General features: G+C 44.9%; 1 protein-coding gene across 5 annotated transcripts in view; it reads right to left on the minus strand.

The window, feature by feature from the left end:
- Nucleotides 1-20565, minus strand: part of SUGT1 (SGT1 assembly cochaperone of MIS12 kinetochore complex) — a 126665-nt gene that overhangs the window by 68113 nt on the left and 37987 nt on the right. For all 5 annotated transcript variants that reach the window (XM_088481965.1, XM_088481962.1, XM_088481867.1 and 2 more), the window contains exons 5-6: nucleotides 18362-18431; nucleotides 1815-1885 (exon numbers count right to left, since the gene is read on the minus strand). In XM_088481965.1, the coding sequence (XP_088338091.1) occupies nucleotides 1815-1885; nucleotides 18362-18431 (141 nt within the window). The remainder of the gene's footprint in view (nucleotides 1-1814; nucleotides 1886-18361; nucleotides 18432-20565) is intronic.

A 20565-nucleotide genomic window follows, 5' to 3' on the forward strand; every position in this document is an offset into this window, starting at 1 on the left:
ATGGTCATATATCTTTATTTAGTGATAATTTGATACTAAGGATTATATATACATATTAAAGACAAATATGATATAACTATAATAATGCACACTATTACAGTATATGGGTATACAAATACATGAAAAATAAGCATATGCATAGATAAACATACTTCATCATTATTATTTCTGTCTGATTGAGTGTATTCCATCTTGGTAATAATTACATAAAAATCTCTATATACATATGAAAATATTTATAACCATCCAGAAGGATATATGTGCACACTAAAAATGCATCCATTGCAAAAAAAAAAAAAAAAAGTGGTTCTACTCAGGCGCTGCAAACAGTTGTAATTCCAAAGCAGCTGTTTCAATAAAGGTTAGTCAGACCTCAACAAATACATTTAAATACTGATTAATCAGAGTGTGGTGGATTGTGTGTAAAAATAAAATTTAATATAGTAATTAAAAATTGAGCAATTAAGTCTCCACATCTGTACCCCAAAATATGGATTTTGCACTTTTTTTCTCCTGCCTTTTGCTGGAGAAACTCTATTGCCTGTTTATGCCTATGGAGTTTTCGCGTAGACGAAAACTCCGGGGAATTGAATATGGAGATACTTTGAAAACAGGCGAAAAATGCAAATCTGAGAAAACTTTTCTCCAAACGGAACTTTTCGCGGTTAATTGAATTCGGCCCTTTGTTGCAAAATTATCTGCACACGATCTATCAATGTGGAACGAAGTTCTCTTGTAGTTTTTATACATATGAATAAGTGTTTTATACAAATGGGTGTTTTGTTTACATACATTTTAGTATTATATCTTTTTTATATATATATATATATATATATATATATATAAAAAAAAGATATATTTGTAATGGTCATACTAATGGTCTTAAATGTTTATGTTTTTCTAATTAAATGTGTGATTTTTTAATTTTTTTTCTATGGGCATGCGTTTCCTACTTTGCAATTTGATAAACTATATATATTATTATTATTTGTAATTCAAACACACTGGGACAGAGCGCTGCTTAATGAATTGTTTACCACGATTGGGAACGGTTTCCTGAATTTTGCATCTTAATTCGCTATTAATGTACCAAGTACTGCGTTTAGGATTAGTATTTTTGCAGCAAAGGAAATGGTATAAAGTAGCAGTCAACATAGGAAAGCTTGGCTGCAGACATTTTCAACATTAATACCATATTCCTGGACACAGTTCCCAACCCTATCTAATGCACCCCATGTCTGTGCTGTCTTCTAGAATTTGAATGGCTATATTACTTATTGGGAATAAAGGCAATATAGATACCCTTAAAGACTAACACCATCTAAAAACAATAGACTATATACAACAAAGTGAACAGGTGAGTGTAGCAATAAGCCAAACAGATATTTCCATATTGTTGTGAAACCATTGGAGACCAGAGAGAAAGGAAGACTGTTACATACATACAAAGTAGGAGGGGAAGAGAGAGGTGTAATGGACAATAGAAATAAGATATATATATATATATACATATACACACACACACACATATATATATATATATATATATATATATATATATATACATACACACATATATATATATATATATATATATATACATACACATATATATATATATATATGTGTATATATATACATACATATACACACACATATACACACACACAAAATCGGAACCTGGTTGGAGGTATGCACCCAAAACTTAACCTATGCCCCACAATTGGCAAGGATACAAATTATTCTTATTATTCTCAGCCTATCTATACATAGAACTAGTTAAAGATATAAGCATATTGTCATTCAGAACTTACAATTTAATGTTTGTCCTTGTTTAAATGTGTCTTCAGCAGAGGAATAGTTCTTTAAGTGGAATTCAGCCTCTCTGTAAAAAGAAGAAGCAATGAAACTAAAAAGGAGTGACATTAAACACAAATGGGAAAACAACATTTAGATATTTCTCAACAGCCTCAATTTGAAGTAATCTCTCTCTCTCTCTCATTTTCAACATAGTAGATTAATACTGAAGATATCAAAACTATGAAAGAACACATATGGAATTATGTTGTAAACAAAAAAGTGTTAATCAAATCAAAATATGTTTTGTATTTTAGATTCCTCAAAGTAGCCCCCTTTTGCTTTGATGACAGCTTTGCACACTCTCTGCATTCTCTCAATCAGCTTCATGAGGTAGTCTCCTGGAATGGCTTCCAACAGTATTGAAGGAGTTCCTAGAGGTGCTGAGCACTTGTTGGCTGCTTTTTCTTCACTCTGTGGTCCAACTCATCCCAAACCAGCTCAATTGGGTTTAGGTCGGATGATTGCGGAGGCCAGGTCATCTGACGCAGCACTCCATCACTTTCCTTCTTGGATAAGTAGCCCTTACATAGCTTGGAGTTGTGTTTGGGGTCACTGTCTTGTTAAAAAACAAATTATGGTCCCAGTAAGTGCAAACCAGATGGGATGGCATGGCGCTGCAGACTGCTATGGTTGCCATGCTGGTTAAGTGTGCCTTGAATTTTGAATAAAACACCAACAGTGTCACCAGCCTAGCACCCCCACACCATCACACCTCCTCCTCCATGCTTCACAGTGGGAACCACACATGCTGAAACCATCCGCTCACCTTCTCTGTGTCTCACAAAGACATGGCGGTTGGAACCAAAAATCTCAAATTTGGACTCATCAGACCAAAGTACAGATTTCCACTGGTCTAATATCCATTCCTTGTGTTTCTTGGCCCAAACAATTCTCTTCTTCTTGTTGTTCATCCTCAGTAGTGGCTTCTTCGCAGCAATACGACCATGAAGGCCTGATTCACGCAGTCTCCTCTGAACAGTTGATGTTGAAATTTGTCTGCTACTTGAACTCTGTGAGGACTTTATGTGGTCTCTAATCCGAGGTGCTGTTAAGTAGCGGTTTCTGAGGCTGGTAACTAATGAAATGAACTTATCCTCTGCAGCAGAGGTAACTCTTGTTCTTCCCTTCTTTGGTGCGGTTCTCATGAGAGCCAGTTTCATCATAGCGTTTGATGGTTTTTGCAACAGCACTTGAGGATACATTCAAAGTTCTTGAAATTTTCCGTATCGACTGACGTTCAAGTAATGATAGACTGTCATTTCTCTTTACTGAGTGGAGTGGATGGTGCCATAATATGGATTACAACAGTAGTCAAATAGTGGTGTCCACTGTGCACTAACCCTACCTCTGCACAACACAACTGATTGTCTCAAACACATTAAGAAGGCAAATAATTCCATAGATTGACTCTTGACAAGTCATACCTGTTAATTCAAAACCATTCCAGGAGACTACCCCATGAAGCTGATTGAGAGAATGCCAAGAGTGTGCAAATATGTCAAAGCAAAAGGGGGCTACTTTGAGGAATCTAAAATATAAAACATTTTGATTTTATTTATAATATATACATATACATACATACGAAATCGGTATAATTCCTGGCAGCCCCTGGCCGACAGATGAGCAGAGCCTGGCAGCGGAAGCCTGACAGCGCTGGAAATCCCGATCGTCCCTAAGGTAAGTAGAAACTAACCTAACCCCCTAACCCTAACCCTCCTTAGGGGTGCCTAACCCCGCCCCCTTCCCCACTGCCTAACCCTAAGCCTCCCTCCCCCTAGCCTAACCCTAATCCTTTTGGGGGGGTGCCTAACCCCAAGTCCCCCCCGGGTGCCCTAAACCTAACCCACCCCACGCGGCTGTCCGCTCGCGGCGCCCGGCATTCCCTTCGATCGGGATGCCGGCGCCGGTCTCCCGGCGTTGGGGAAATGTCAGGTGTCTACATCTAGACGCCCAGCATTTCACCCTCGCTGGGATATGACAGTCGGGAAGCCGGCTGCCAGTAATAAGGCAGCCGGTTTCCTGATTGTATACCATAATACAGGGCTCGACAAAACCCGGGGGCCAGGTCGCCATGGCGACCAGATTTTCAACAACCCCTGGGCCTTGTAGTGCAGACAGTGAGCGCGGTCCACACTACAGAGTAACAAACACAGCCGATGTTATAGCAGCCGATGAGAGTCAGATAGACTGTCATTGGCTGCTGCGTCGTCCACGGATTGAGCCGGCTGGAGCACACTCATGAGCTCCACCTTCCAGCTCACCCCAGAGGAGGTGATGGGAGAGACGTCATGAAGTCTCTCCCATAGTGCAGAGCGGACCTGGAGGAGCGGACAGCGGCGGTCGTCGGCAGGAGCGTGGATCAGGTAAGTTGCCTTTTTTTTTTTTTTTTTTTAAGGGGCCCTGCATAGGGGGGTGGTCGCTACTGGGGACAGTGTGGGGGCACTGCATAGTTTGGGTGGCCGCTACTGTGGGGGCACTGCATTAGTTGGGGGTGGCCGCTACTGGGACACTGTACAGGGTGGGGCCGCTCCTAGGGGCAATGCATAGTGGGGACTACTACTGCGGTCACTGCATAGGGGTGACCACTTCTGGGGGCACTGATTAAAGAGACTACACAGGGGGACCACTGCTGGGGGCACTGAATATGGGGACCACTACTGGGGCACTGTATAAGCGGGGGAAGTTACTAGGGCACTGCATTGGGGGGCGCTACTAAAGGCAATGCATAGTAGGAACTACTACTTGGGGCATTGCATAAGGGGACTACTACTGGGGGCACTGCAGAGGGGGGACTACTACTGGGGGCACTGCAGAGGGGGGACTACTAATGGGGGCACTGCAGAGGAGTGCCCAAAGCATATTCTTGCATCTGTGCCCACCACTCTAGTTCGGCCACTGCCGGTGGTGGCTTGCTTTGCATGCCCAGGGATATTTGGCTATGGAGGGGTGGTCTTTCTGGGGGTTGGTTGACTGGAGAGGGGGGTTAGCTGCTCAGTAATGTGGCTGTGGGAGGGTGGTTTACCTGGGGTACCCAGTTAGTGGTGTGGCCATGGGGGTTGGTAGCCCAGGGCACAGGTGCTCAGTAATACTGCCCCGGTGGAAGGGGGGGTCTGGCTCCTACACTTTCATCCTGGCTCCTAGGTTTTAGAAAAAATTGACAAGCCCTGTATAATTATATACATATATACACACACATATATATATATATATATATATACATACATACATACACACATATATATATACACATACACATACATACATACATACACACACACACACACACACACACACACAGTAGAGTCAGATTATTATGACCACTAGCTAATAGCCATAGTAACCGTCGTGTGCAGCACGGACAGCAGCTAGACTGGCTGGGAGTGACTCAATGAGCTGCGTCCCACAGGTGCTGGAGGGTGCATGGTGGAGTAGCCATAGAGCGAATACAACGATCGAGGTTATCCCACAGATGCCCACTTGGGTTCAAGTCCGGAGAAATAGGGGGCCAGGGAAGTACTTGGAAGTCTTGGTCGTGCTTGTCCAACCACTGTCGGACATTTCTAGCCGTGTGACATGTCGCATTGTCTTGCTGGAAGATCCCATCCGCCTCAGGGAAGACAATCAGCATGTATCGGTGTACGTGCTCTGCACGTAGGGATTCAAAACCAAATCAGTTGAGGCTGCCTTCCACATGGATGAGTGGGCCCAGAGAATGCCATGAAAACATTACCCATACCATAACGCTGCCACCACCAGCTTGTGTTCTTCCAGCAATGGTTGCAGGGTGTTTGGATGGACGCTGGCGTGTCAGGTGAAAAACATCGGAGAACAGTCGATGAAGCAGAAAACATGACTCATCATAAAAGGAAACCCTTCGCCAATCAGCGGAGGTCCAATTCCAATACAGACGTGAATATAGAAGCCTTTTCCGCCGAAGCACTTTTGTTAGCATAGGTGCAGTGAGCATCCGTTTGCTTCAGAGCCCCATATGCAGCAGGTTTCACTGAACTGTCGTTTTAGACACACATCTGGTGGCTCCCAGGTTCATTTTGACAGTGAGCTGCTCCACTGTCAGTCGGCCCTTACACACCTTTGTAGCAGAGATTCACCTCTCACATCAATGGTACGTGGAGCGCCACAGTTTCCACGTCGGTTTGTAATGGTGCCATTTTTCCAGTCACGTTACACCTTCACCACAGCAGCAAACGAACAGTTCACAAACTGCGCTGTTGTAGAAATACTGCCACTCTTGGCCCGAAAGCCAATAATCATCCCGTGTTGCAACTCTGATATATCGCCCCTTTTACCTATGACAGCAGCGAGTGATATGTGTGCAGACGGCCTATCGCACAACTTATAGACCCAACAAGCCAGCGCATGGCACATGAAGTACTTCATGGGCTACGCGCTGCCGACGTCAAATCTGCCTGTTCATTCGGGCTAATCTCTTGAACCACTTGATGGAGTTTTCACTATTCTATACAATATTGACTGAGGAAGGTTTAGGTATATGAACTATTCATCTGTGACAAAAGGGAGCTGGGCAGTGACGATTTTAGTGAAGCAACTGACAGAAAAAAAATCTTGCACCAAGCTGCAGTATAGGAGCTGGCCAGGGTGCTGAAACGGCAAGACAGTATTTGAAACTGAGGCTTAGAATGAAGCAAGTAACAGAAAAAACTGTTGTGCTGTGTGAGTAACTGCTGCGGCAGGAGCGGGGGCTGCACTCTGCTTGGCTCTTTCAGATAGTGAGAGCCAATAAGAGATAGCAATGTGCCCTGTTGCTTAGGAGCAGCCTAGAGAGATGGGAAGGAGGTCAAGTACTGATCAGGTTCACGTCTGAGGCAGACAGAGTGAGAGACAGCCTCTAACGAACCCATGGAGATGCCTGATGCAAACACAGTAGCCAGGTAGGAGCCACGGGAGGAAAGCTATCAAGATCTTTTTTTGTTAACTATTGGAACACCATCAAATGATTTCTATTCGATGGTGGCAAACATCGCACCGCCACCGTTGAAAAAACACTACCATTGGAACAAAAACATTGATGGTTCATCCCTACACTGAACCTGAAGACGGACTCTGGCCATCAGTCCTCCACCGTTAAGTGCTCTCTCTCCAGTGTGATGTTCCTGCTCAGCCACACGTCCTTGGTGAACAGGAGGCACCTCCCGTGGAAGTCGGCTCTGTCCTCGGACAGGGGCACCACTGCAAGGAAGCTCAACAGGAAGCCCAGGAAATACAGGGTACATTGTGTAAAGAGGACATTGTCCATCGCCATGTTCAACAGCCGGGGAGGTAAACGCATGGAGGCTGCAGAAATATACACAGGAGCCCCAGCTCCTGGGACATGCTGCTGATAATGCTTACGGTAGCTGCCATACAAATCTCTCATCCATGATCCTACTGACCAGGGGAGTATTTACCCATTTGCCAGGATAGCACTCGCCAGGGGCGCCGGCCAAACAGGGGGCGCCACCAGCAGCCAATGGGTGGACTATCCAATCGGCTTGAACTAGCCCCGCTAGTCCCCCGGGCCCCACAAGTGTAGAGCAGACCGCAGCGAGAACGCTCTACCCTACACAGTAACAAACAGACAGCCGCCAGCAGCGGCTGTGTGTTTGTTATAGCAGCCAGCCAATGAGAGTCAGACAGACTCTCATTGGCTGCTGCATCCACAGAGGGAGCCGGCTGGAGCTCACTCATGAGCTCCGTCTTCCCCCGCAGCGAGTGATGGGAGAGATGTCATGACGTCTCTCCCATCCCATAGTGCAGAGCGAGAGCGTGCCCGGAGAAGTGGACAGTGGCAGTCATCGGCAGGAGCAGGGATCAGGTAAGTTGCTTTATTTTTTTTGTGTGCGTTTTTTTTTTTCTGGCACAGCAGTGTGGCTACTAGGGGGTACTGAATAGGGGGTGGACGCTACTGGGGGCACTGTATAGAGGGGGCATGTTATGGGGAGGATGGCCGCTACTGGGGGCACTGTATAGGGTGGGCCGCTACTGGGTGCATTTTATGGGGGAGGGGGATGGCCGCTACTGGGGGCACTGTATAGGGGGGACTACTACTCGGGCACTGAATAGCGGGGGCCGCTACTTGGGGCACATTATGGGGGGGGTGGCCACTACTGGGGGCACTGTATAGGGTGCGCCGCTACTGGGGGCACTGTATGGGGGGATGGCTGCTACTGGGGGCACTGTAAGGGGGACTACTACTGGGGGCAATGCATAGGGGGTACTACTACTGGGGACAATGCATAGGGGGTACTACTACTGGGGACAATGCATAGAGGGGACTACTACTGAGGGCACTTCCTGAAATTATGGGGGGGAGGGGGGCACCAGTTCATTACCTTGCCAGGGGCGCTCGGATCCCTAGATACACCCTTGTACTGCCCTTCCCCGCATATCCCAGTGGCCGGGCTCCAGCCAGCTGCAGGGCAGCAGTGGGGGTTGTGGTAACACAGGTGAGATGCTGGGGGCAGGAGTGAGTAGCAGGGGGTTGGGGTGAGATGCAGAGGCCTGTGGTGTAATGCAGTGGGCTGTGGTAAAAAGCAGTAGTGAGAAGCAGGGGCCTGTGATGAGATGCAAGGGGCTGTGGTGAAATATAAGATGCTGTGGTAAAATGCAGGGGGCTGTGGCGAGATGCAAGGGGCTGTGGTGACATGGGGTAGATTGTTATGAGATGCAAGGGGCTGTGGCAAGATGAAATTGCTCCTGTGCAAAGCCGGGGTGGGTTACTAGTATAAGTATAAAACACAGATGATAGTACTGCAAAATTGATTCCATTTTATACTTAGGTCCAAGAACGTATACAATAAGAGAATTTCGCTTTCAATATCATTTAATTAGATGAACATTGTAGTTTTGCTTGAGACTTTCCTTAGGATGACAAAATGCAACAATTAATTGTTGATTTCAATTCCTTGAGACCATTCATGGTAGCATATACTAAAGGGTTAAAGCTAGGAAAGTCATTTACACTAGAAACATATATGGCTAACGTCTCTTGTTCAGTGTATATGGACATTTGCCCAGCAATAAAACGTATTAAGAGACAACACAAAACAGTGCATAATAACCAAAAATAACAATAATACAAACAAATAGAAATTAACTTACAGTACAAAAGCGACTAGCAATATGGTGCCATGGAGAGACTTCAGGTAATACAATAGGTAATAATAGAGACATGTACATTTCATCACTGCAAAGGTTTTTACACAAACTGTTAAATGTAATCCTAGGATGAAGTAACTACAGTCTGCATTACTCTTTTCTTCTATTTCTTTCCTTTTTTTGTGCCAAATTCAGGTTCTGCTGAAGCCATAAAAGAACATCTATGAGGTTTAGCTAAGGTATACATGGAACTCCAACCTGCTGCTTCACATATATCCTTTGTTATATCCTATATCTATGTTGTATCCTAAATGCACTTACTAAAACTAAGGAGCACGAAGTCTTTTCAAAAGAGTTTTTAAGATTGTGGAAAAAGGAGAAAAGTACCAATTCCTGACTAATATTAAATTCAGCAGGCACTTTTGGTAAGAAGTGAGGCTCAAGAGCACTTTACCCTCAATATGTTCAGATAAGATCTTAGCAGCATAATGTATGAAGTTAATTAATCCATATTGTTGAAGAGACTGCTACCAGCAAGAATACTATGAGGTTGCCAAAGTAAGGGAAACTTCCTGTATGGGTGCAAACAGAAAATCTGTTTAAGCACAAAGGAAAAGTTTGATAGCAGGGGAAAATGCATGATTGCAGTTATCCCAGCTGATATCCAGAGATGTCTATAGGAATACATGCACCCCCAATGGGAAGTGAGGGTGACCTCATAAAGGGGTCGGGAGGGACGAGCAGGGTGCTAATTTTAGACGTTATTTAGTTTGTTCCACACCTGCAAGCCACCCCTCACGCATGGAACTTCCTAAACTTCTAAAGACATAGCACAGTGCTGCAACTTGACCTTTAAGCATTTGACTGACAATTTTTTTCCCCCGAAAACCGATCAAGAAATCGTTTCTTATTTAATAAAGTTTAAAATATAAAAGTTAAAAATGTATTCAAATATGTTATTTAAAAGAGACCCAGCTGTTTAAACCCCCCAACCCCGATGTAATATGTCCCTGTTTTTGTAACCCCCCTTTCCTCCTCCCATGTGACCAGTGAATTTCTTTCCACTATTTTACCCACCCCTTTTACCTCTCCTCCCCAAAAGACTTAATTGGGGCACCCCTATGGGCATTAGTCCCCAGATTCAGAGTGCAGTGGAGCGTGCGTCAGGGAGGACTGATGAGCAGTACCCCCTGCTGCAGCTGTTCTTTGCACTTGCAGAGATCAGTGTTACAAGTCGCTGTCACGACTTGTCTCCTTTTAGCAATGTTGTTCCTGTTGCGTCGGTTTCTAGGCGATCTGGACGCCACGTGTTCTTCGCAGCACAACTTAATTGGTTTCTTCCCCTATTTCTGCACGCTGGCCCTTTGCCGCCTCGCCGACTATAGCATTCCTTCTGGATCTCTCGGCTCAGTTGCATGGTCAGTGCTCCTGTATTTCTCCTTGTTTTGGTATCCAGCGACATCAGCTTCCCTGCCGCACCGTCAGCTCCCAAGCTGTTACCGGCTTTGTTGCCACTATATCGCTTCCCAGCCGCACAGTCCGCTCCAAAGCTGTTACCGGCTTCGTTGCTACTCCATTGGCTTTCCAGCCGTACTACTAGCTCCCAAGCTACTACCGTCTTCAAGGCCGCATCTCACCACCGGCTCTCCAGCCACACTGTCTGCTCAAGGCCGCAGCTCTCCACCAGCTCACCGGCCACACCACCGGCTTTCCAGCCACACCACTGGCTCTCAAAGTCGCATCTCACCACCACCTCTGCAGCCATACCATCGGCTCTCAAAGTCACATCTCACCACCAGCTTTCCAGCCACACTACCGGCTCAAAGCCGCATCTCACCACTGGCTTACAAGCCATACAACCAGCTCTCAGAGCTGCATCTCACCACTGGCTCACAAAGCCGCATCTCACCACCACCACTACAGCCACACTATCGGCTCAAAGCCGCATCACTGGGGTCTGAGCCACTGCATCAACTCTTCTAATTTTACTACCAGCTTTAGCCGCATCATCGGCGTTCAAAACCGCACCATCGGCACTCATAGCCAAACTACTGACTTTTTTCTCAGTTTCCTTGACCTTGCTATCCTGGGTTCTAGGTTTACACGGAACAGCCTGGGAATCTGTAACAATCAGCCAGATAGTGCTTGGAGGGTAACTTAGCTCCCCTCCTCATTCGACTGTCCTCATCGCATGCGCTCTAGAATGCCGCTTGCATGACAATCTGGGGCACAACTCTGGCAGTGATGATGGCCGGTCACAGACAGCCACATCACTGCAGGGGTTCCAGGGAGTCAAAGGAGATCCGCTCTGCACATGCGCAGAATGGATCCCCTCTTCAAAAACCAAGGGACACAGTGAGGTGGCGCAGTTGCATGTGATGCAACCTTGTCAGCTGGCTGTGGTCGCATTACATGTGACCACACCAGCTAAGAGACGCAAGACCAGGCCTATCTAAAATCCATTTTGCAAAACTACAAGGATCAAAGCAGTCTTTAGCAAACCCACACTTTTGCCTTTCTCAAGGAACCAGAATGTAAACCTTTCTTATTTTCGAACCATAACAGGTTTGGTGGTTGGTTTCTTGGCCTCCATGAGAATATTAATATCCTGGAAAAGCTTTGTTTGGTAGACGTAGCCTTTAAACCACCACTCATGACTCTGGGATTTAAGGTAATTTAGTGGACCTTGAAAAGTACTGTAGATCTGGCCTGACAGGCAATAATCGGGGGTCTTCTAGCCACATTTAGTGCCTCAGAGAGCGAGCTATTTCCTTGGACAGAAAAAAATTAACACTAAAATCTCGGTCTTGATCTTTGCAAGTAGTCTTGGCAGTAGAAACAGCAGAAGACAGACATACCCCAGACTGAATTTTCAAGGAACTGTCAAAGTGAATTTACCTCTCTGGTGCTAGACAAAACTGTCCCCTTTTGCATTTGCCATTGTGACCGTGAGGTCTATTTAAGTTTTACATATTCGTCTACTATGAACTGTAAAACATCCTAATATCATTCCTATTCTATGGATGTATCTTATTCATGCTCAGGAATTCTGCAATTGCTTGGTCCTAGCCAGCCACGTGTCCTGGGGAAACTGAACACACCTTCTGGTCTGCTGACTGAAAGATTCTCTCCTGCTTCCTTGATCACTGACCAGTTTCTTTGTGCCTCCTTAGTGGTTGATAAAATACCCTGCTGTCCCTTTTGGCTAATCAAATAAGCATGTCATTTTGAAATTTGTGTAATTGAATCCTCAACCAGATTGGCCCAATTTCTAGTAGAGTTCAAGATAGCCTAGGGCAGCGCTTTTCAACACCTTAAGGGGCATACACACTAGACGATAAAACTATATGGACAATAACGATATTCATATCGTCCAGCGGGTATGCTCAAAACGACGGACGATGCACGCTCCCGCCGGTTGTCCACGATGTCTGTTGTCGCCCGAATATGCAGGGTAATCTGAACAATATTATCAGGAACTGCATGTTGGGGGAAGTGCAGGGTGACGTCACTGAACGATATCGTTCAGTGTGTATGCTCAATGTCGTTTGCCCGGGAGATCAAGGCCAAACACTAACTATATCGCACATATAGTCTAGTGTGTATGCTCCTTAAGTGTGCCACAAGTTGGCCCCTGGTGTGTCATGCACAAAGACAATGGGATGACAAAAACAACAAGGCCAGGTCCCACAACATACACAGCCAATTAGGTGAGCAAGGAGCAAGGGGAGGAGAGTGTGCTTTTCTGCCCTCCCCCCTGCTCCAGGATGTGCTTTGGCCAATCAGCAGAGTAAGAAGAGGAGGGTGAGCTTTTCAGCTCTCTCCCTGCTCCACTGAATACTGTGCAGGCTTGTCAAAACAAAGTCCCATCCACCCACTGGATTCCTGCAGCATCAGAGAGGAGCCAGGCAGCCACAGTACTGCAGACATCTCAGGATCATGACGTCTGTCACGGAGAGAAGACGGGAGCAGGCAGCCACAGGTAAGTAAACTACAATGGTTGAAGAGAACGTGAGAAAGGGTGTGTGGTATGTAAAGAACCGCTAGGCGTGTGCTTTGGATACAATAAGTCATTTACATTTATTTTTATGTGTTTAAAATTTGGGTCACGGTAGAAAAAAAATAAAAAAGAAAAGTGTGAGAACCACTGGCCTAGGTAATGGTGGAAATTTTTTCCCCTAGGAGAGCCCCCTGCTCACATCTGTCATTAGAGAAGATAATTTGGCTTCTCACTCAGCTCCAAGACTGCTTTACTGCTGCAGTATTATCAGGTGAATTCCACTGTACAGATGACCGCTCTTTCATCTTCATTCTGAAATTACATTCTACTTAATTTCTCATGTATGGAATTGGACCCAAGGAAGTGCCTTGACATTCCCATTACTGCCATGAAAGCAGGTATGGACTGCCAGCTTGTCAGATAAGCTGTTGACAGCTGCCTTATTTTTATCTACCGTATATACTCGAGTATAAGCCGAGTTTTTCAGCACATTTTTTGTGCTGAAAAAGTACCCCCTTGGCTTATACTCGAGTGAAGTGTAGCGCTGATCGGACGGAGTTCGGTCAGCGCTACACAGCACACACAGCCGCCGGAGCCAGCAGCTGTGTGTTTGTTGTAATCAGCAGCCGCTGAGAGTCTGTCAGACTCATCGGCTGCTGCCACTGCGGAAGCCATCTTCCGGCTCCCGCAGTGGGTAATGGGAGAGACGTCATGAGTAATGACGTCTCTCCCATGCAAAGCGGCCGGAGGAGCTGTTAGCGGCGGGACCAGGAGTTTCAGTTAAGTAATTTTTTTTTTTAATTCTTGTTACGGCTCTCTCTACTGGGGGGGGGACGGGGGGGGGACTACTGGGGGCGATTACTACAGGGGGCGATTACTACAGGGGGCACTAAAAGGGGGGGTTACCACTGGGGGAACTAAAAGGGGGGATTACCACTGGGGGTACTACCAGGGGGGGGATTACTACAGGGGGCACTACCCCCAGGGAGGATTACCTCTGGGGGTACTACCAGGGGGGGGTATTACTACTGGGGGCACTAAAAGGGGGGATTACCACTGGGGGCACTACCAGGAGGGATTACTACTGGGGGCACAACCAGGGGAATTACTACTGGGGGCACTACCAGCTGCTGCCATTTCCCACCCTAGGCTTATACTCGAGTCAATACGTTTTCCCAGTTTTTTGTGGTAAAAGTAGGTACCTCGGCTTATATTCGGGTCAACTTATACTCGAGTATATACGGTAATGCCTGTTATATTAGAGACTGATCCTTGCTTTGAGTCTTTAAATCAGTCTGCTGCAGATATGATCAAATTACTTTAATTCGAAATGATTATTCATCTATGACAGGGGTGGCCAACCAGTCAGAGGCAAAGAGACAAAAAAAAAAATATCTGTGGTCAAGTTGAAGAGCCGATCGAATGTGCGTGCACAAAAATGGGGCGTGGCCTAGCTGTCACAAGGCCACGCCCCATTTGTGTGTGCACGCCTTTGGTATAACATTCGCAGGAGCATGATCTTGTGTCACACCCCCGTTTTTAGTCACGCTGGCGGCGAGCCCAGCACATTGAAAATACACAATTTACATAAAGTTCCCAATATAATTTTTTCACTGTTGAAGTGAAAGAAAAAGCCAGAGCAATATAGAAAACATTGTAATAGCCACGTTCACATAAAATACACAGAAACAAGCCAGATCCACATAAAATACATTTAAAATACACATTCAAATAAAATACATATTGAAATACAGAACCACATAAAATACACTGAGAAAGCCAGTGGCCATTATTCTGTGCCCCATATGCAGTGCCCCCCTGTAGTTGTGCCCATTAAGCAATGCCCCCAGTAGTTGTGGCCCTTATGAAATGCCCCCAGTAGTTGTGCCCCTTTTGCAATGCCCCCTGTAGTTGTGCCCATTAAGCAATGCCCCCTGTAGTTGTGCCCATTAAGCACTGCCCCCCCAGTAGTTGTGACCTTAATGCAATGCTCCCTGTAGCTTTGTCCATTATGCAATGCCCTCAGTAGTTGTGCCCATTCTGCAATGCCCCCCGTAGCTGTGCCTATTAAGCAATGCCCCCAGTAGTTGTGACCCTTACGCAATGCCCCCTGTAGCTGTGCCCATTATGCAATGACCCCAGTAGTTTTCCCCTTTCTGCAATGCCCCCAGTAGTTTTCCCCCTTCAGCAATACCCCCAGTAGTTGTGCCCATTAAGCAATGCACCCAGTAGTTGTGGCCCTTATGCAATAGCCCCTCTAGCTGTGCCCATTATGCAATGTTCCCTGTAGCTGTGCCTATTAAGCAATGGCCCCAGTAGTTGTGCCCCCAGTACTAGCTATCCCTCCCCTCCCACACCCCTATGAAGAAACTTACCTGTCTACATGCTGGCACCGCTCCACGCCGTCAGGGCTCCCAAGTCACTGCTGCTGCTTCCGCTGCCTACTGGATTTAGCTGGATCCAGCAAGCGTGCGGGCTCCTCACATCACGGGTGACGTCATGACGTCACCCCCGCACTGCATTACTGGGAACGCTGGCCTCTGAAGCGATCAGAGGCTTCTTTAGTTTATGATCGCTTCAGAGACCAGTATTCTCAGTAATAGTGGGGGTCTGCCGAGCTGCGAGCCGCATTGGAAACTCAAAAGAGCCGCATGCGGCTCGAGAGACGCGGGTTGGCCACCTATGATCTATGATTTTGGAAGGTTGAAATAACCTGTGCTATGTACTGATAGGCCTGTATATGTAACATACCTTTTATCTGAATATTCTCTTAATAAGAGTATAGCTGAATACCCTATAGCCTGAGATGCACTGTTGCCAAAACCTTGGTAAAATGGTGACGATATGTGAATAGGCCACAGGGGAGACTTTTTAACTGGAAGTGGTTTCTGTGTAAGATGTAGAACAAGAGGAGTCTCAGATGGGCTTTTGCAATAGACATATGTACACAAGTATCTGTACAGTTCATAAAAGTCCCCTAGTTTTATGGGAGACTGGTTAGATCTTAGGGACTCCATTTTTTCCATTTCCTCTGTTGATGAAGCTGTTGACATACCTGAAATCTAAGTGCCATATGTCTCTGCTTGGCCTATAGGCTCTAGCTTCCCTAAAACGGTGTTTGAGGAGTTTCTGAAGGCTCCTCCTGCTCATGCTACTTTGTGGAAACAGCTGGGAGCTCTCTTCTGCCTATCTCTGAAAAATGAAATCTAATGCCTGTCCAAAAGAGTTTCTCCCTAAAAGGAAGGGGAGCAAGGCAATTTTTAGACCAGAGGAAATAAACAGACCACTTCATCTCTCTATCCATAGGAACATAGACAGGGTTCTCTATCATCTAATGTGAAACAGCAGCAATTATGGCGTCAGTCTTTGGTGTTCCAGATACCAAAATCTTGCTACTTAATAAGTTACCTTTGGATTTATTTACTTGTGGGTGCTGCTTCAAATTTTCACCTGCAACCCACTGGAAAGCAGCAGCTTACAAAAGTTGCTGCTTTGTAAATAAACCCCCTTGTCTTTAATCTGATTATCCGGTAAACATAAAAATTCTCATACATACTTTCACCAGAACAAGTTGTCCTGCAAGACAGAAGGGTCTTTTCCAGCATTTTCAAAAAACCTTTGAATGTTGTTCAGACGGGCTGAAATAGATGAATCTGTTTCCTGTAGAAGTGCTACATAGTTTTTATTAGCTGCTACCGCTTGGTTCTCGATGACCACTAACTTGCACTGCAAAGCAGATAAATATGAGAAAGGCAACTGGCCCGATCACGAGAAGTTTATGCCCCCATCAGATGGAATACCATGCAGAATGCAAAACCTGAAAATGTTTTCCAAGGACATCAGCCATCTGCTTGGATTATGCTCAGGAAAATACAACAGTGCAGGGCAGAGGTTCCCAAACGCGGTCCTCATGGCTCCCCAAACTGTCCAGGTTTTAAGAATAATCCATGGTTAACCACCTCTGCTCAACCATGGATATCTCTAAACCATGAACTGTTGGAGAGCCTTGAGGACCGCGTTTGGGAACCTCTGGTCCAGGGCAAATAAACTAGTTACTGTCTGCCTTCAGCTAGGCAGGAAAGATGACAGCGAATGGCTGGAGCAGTTAGCCATATAAGCTTCCGACGGAAATGAATTCCTCTCTAGCCTTTGGAAACTAGGAGGATGAACACACTTGTATATACTGTATGAAATGGAAATAAAATAATCTACACTTCAAAGAATTATCATATTGTAACCTATAAAACATGTCCAAGATGAACTGACATTTTAACACATTACAATTTGATCACTGAAGAAATTTTTTTTTTACTTCTATCATCAAACTGTAAGTAGTGACATCGTAGTAGGGAGTGGTCGTCATAACGGATGTAATACAATCTACAGATTCCCAGAGGACATTTTACATTAGAAAGCAATCAGACTGATATATTTTTATAGTAATGTTATAACTGAATCTGCCAATCCAACAATTGCCCTACATTGTGCATGTAATGCAATCATTTATTGGACAGAAAATATGAATAAGTGTAGTGTACGGTTAGCAGAGTTGGGCCTCTGAAAAAGATACTTTATTTGGGGCGCATATTTCTATTCCAATGCTAATTACTGTAAAATTCCCCCCCCCCCCCCAAAAAAGTGAAAGAATTTCCCCAGAATATCATTGTTTTGTTAGGAGAAAGTATATTATGACAAAAAAAACTACAAGTACAGTTGCTAACCTACACTGGGAGCAGAAAGGCACTTTGTAGAAGATTACATGGTTTGCTAATACAATGACATCATGCAAATAAGATAATAGGGAAAAGAACAACTTTATAACTGCAGTTTCTATGGTAACAATATAATTCAGCATAAAAGTGAACTTAGAAAAATGTCTGCTTTAAGCAAAGGATGTGTGTGTGTTGGAGATGGAGGGGGTTTGAAGGCTTCACATCAAATGTACTCATTAAATATATCAATGCGTTTTTGATCCACATATTTCCTTGTGCTTGCTGCCAGTGGCAAAGAACATTTTCAGAACATCCATTTTCTAAGGAATTGTGACTGCAGGCAATGTAGGGACTGATGTGTTTAACAGGGAAATGTGATTTACTTATATCTTACAGTAACGCAGGTGGCTGCAATATTAAACTGTCATCCACACACACAATGTGACAACGATAACTGTTTACTGTAGTTTCAAACGCAAGTGTTTTGTGCAACCGAGTGACATTATATAAACAACTGTCAAGGTATCTTGTTAGCTCATTGGTATTCCTAGTCTTTTCATAGGACAACTTCATCCATATTAGAGCAGCACTGATGAATATCCAATTTAACGCTGCATGGCCAGAGGTTTGCAGACGGTAATAAATGTAATTGGAAACTAGTACTGACACGTACCCCTTCCTGAGGAAAGCGTTTGCATTGTTAGGCTGGAGCTCGAGGGACCTCTTCGCATCCAAAACAGCATCTGCATTAAACCAAAAGCATTGAGAATTCAAACACATTCCTGAATTATACTGGGAAGCCTCACTCACTGCAAACTATATCTGCAATGGAACGTGAACAAATGCAGGTGGTTTAGCAGGTGTAGGCCAATTTTAACTCTTCTAAAACCTCCATTGCAGCAACTGTTAAATATTTATTTCCCAGAAGCATCTGTAAAATAGCATAATGTTATCCTTACTTTATTAGGCACACTTTGCATATACTATAGCATTGGATACAATTTAGCGTAAATAAAGCACAGAAAAATTGCTCACTAAAGTTGACAACCAGTAGATATACTAAAGTGCAGCCCACCCGTCACCGCTGCAGAGGCAGGACACACAGATCAGCTGAGCAATGGAACAAAAGAAAAGCTCACACAACTGAAATATAACAAGATGTTCCCTCCTGAAACCACAAAACATTGATGTAATCAGCCCCTTAATGCACACTGTACATTTTATTACTGAGCAGCCGTTGTAAAACAATTTACTATTAATTAGGTATTAATGTAGGCGTGGTTTTCCCATCAGCTGAGATATACCATATGTAAATTATAGAAGGTGGTAATTTATGTAAACATTTAACAGAAACCCCTTTACAAAACAAGAATGAAAAGCAGAATCTGGTTATTTTCATAATGCTTCACAGCCTATTTTAATAATAATTGGAAATTCACTACTGATTGCTCAACGATTTTGCTAATTTACATGTACAAATCAATGACTAGTAGAAAGCAGTTTTTTTTGTGATATTACAACAGTAAAAATAAAAAATGAGAGTTGCCCAAAATCTTTAGGTGGCCATACATCTGTGACGGATCACCATGATGCAGGGATGCGATCGGAAATCTGCGATCGCCTACCATCGATGTTCAGCGATCCGTCGCCGGATTGCTGACATTTGACATGTTAAATGTCCCCGATTTGACGATTGCAATAAGTTTTTGATCGTGATCGTCAAAATCCAACATATTGGATTTCTGCGATCCTGCGATGCCAGGCTGGAGCATCGCAGGATCGCGGCAATCCGTCGCAGATGTATGGGGCCCATGTGGTACATAAAACTTTGTTTTTATGGTCATCGTAGCAATTCTTCCTCCAGCTTAATTAATTGCCACTTATCCTGATGTTTGGGGAAAAAAACCACACACACACACAACAGGGAACTGTTATCACTAATTAGCTCAGTATACCTCAACCACCGTACTGGGACACAATAGTGAGTCAGTGACACATACTACTGGGTAGAAGAAAAATCATTTGTGAGTTAAAGCACAGGTTCTCAAACTCGGTGCTCAGGACCCCAAACAGTGCATATTTTCCAGGTCTCCTCACAGACACACAAGTGGAATAATCAGCTCCCCCTGTGAATCTTTTCAAATGTGTCAGTGAGTAATGAATACACCTGTGCACCTGCTGAGTGACCTGGAAAACGTGACCTGTGTGGGGTCCGAGTTTGAGAACTACCGAGTTAAAGAGAAAGGAAAAAAAATAAAATTGGTTGTAAAAATTCAAGTACGGTTTGATTTTCGAGGACTCGGTGTCTGACTCAGGGGTGGACGCGGTTTCGATATTTTTGTAGTTTGCTGATGGTTGGAGGACTGCACATGCGTCGGAGACACAGTGTGCACCTGCCTCCATACAGCTGCAACGTCAGTCACAGTGCCCCATAAGCCGCAGCATTCAATGGGGAGAGGTCCAGTGTCACTGGCCCGCACAGCCCGGGCAGAGTAGTTTTACTGGACATCCTGAGTAACCAGAGGGTTACACAGATGTCTGATGGGCCGGCATTGTACGTGCTGTGGATCTGATGCTGCATCTTCAAGCCAGCAGTGAGCGTCTTTTTACAAAAAAACGACTCCAGCGGCATTTGCATATGCACTCAGAACCGCTGCAACCGAAGATGCAACACTGCTCCACACACTAGGTCCACCTCTGAATCAGCCCCTCTGTCCATCCCACCCTATTCAGTAGCATGACTGTAAAGAAACTGTGCAGAGTGCAAGTGACTCATGGCTTCAGGTAAAGGGCCTAACTATTTAATAAAAATCGAGGACTGTATATATACGCATGTGGGAGCGATGGATGATACCCATGTCCAAAAATCAAAAACAC

Source organism: Taudactylus pleione, unplaced genomic scaffold, assembly GCF_031769625.1.
Source record: "Taudactylus pleione unplaced genomic scaffold, aTauple2 ptg000005l, whole genome shotgun sequence".
NCBI lineage: Eukaryota > Metazoa > Chordata > Amphibia > Anura > Myobatrachidae > Taudactylus > Taudactylus pleione.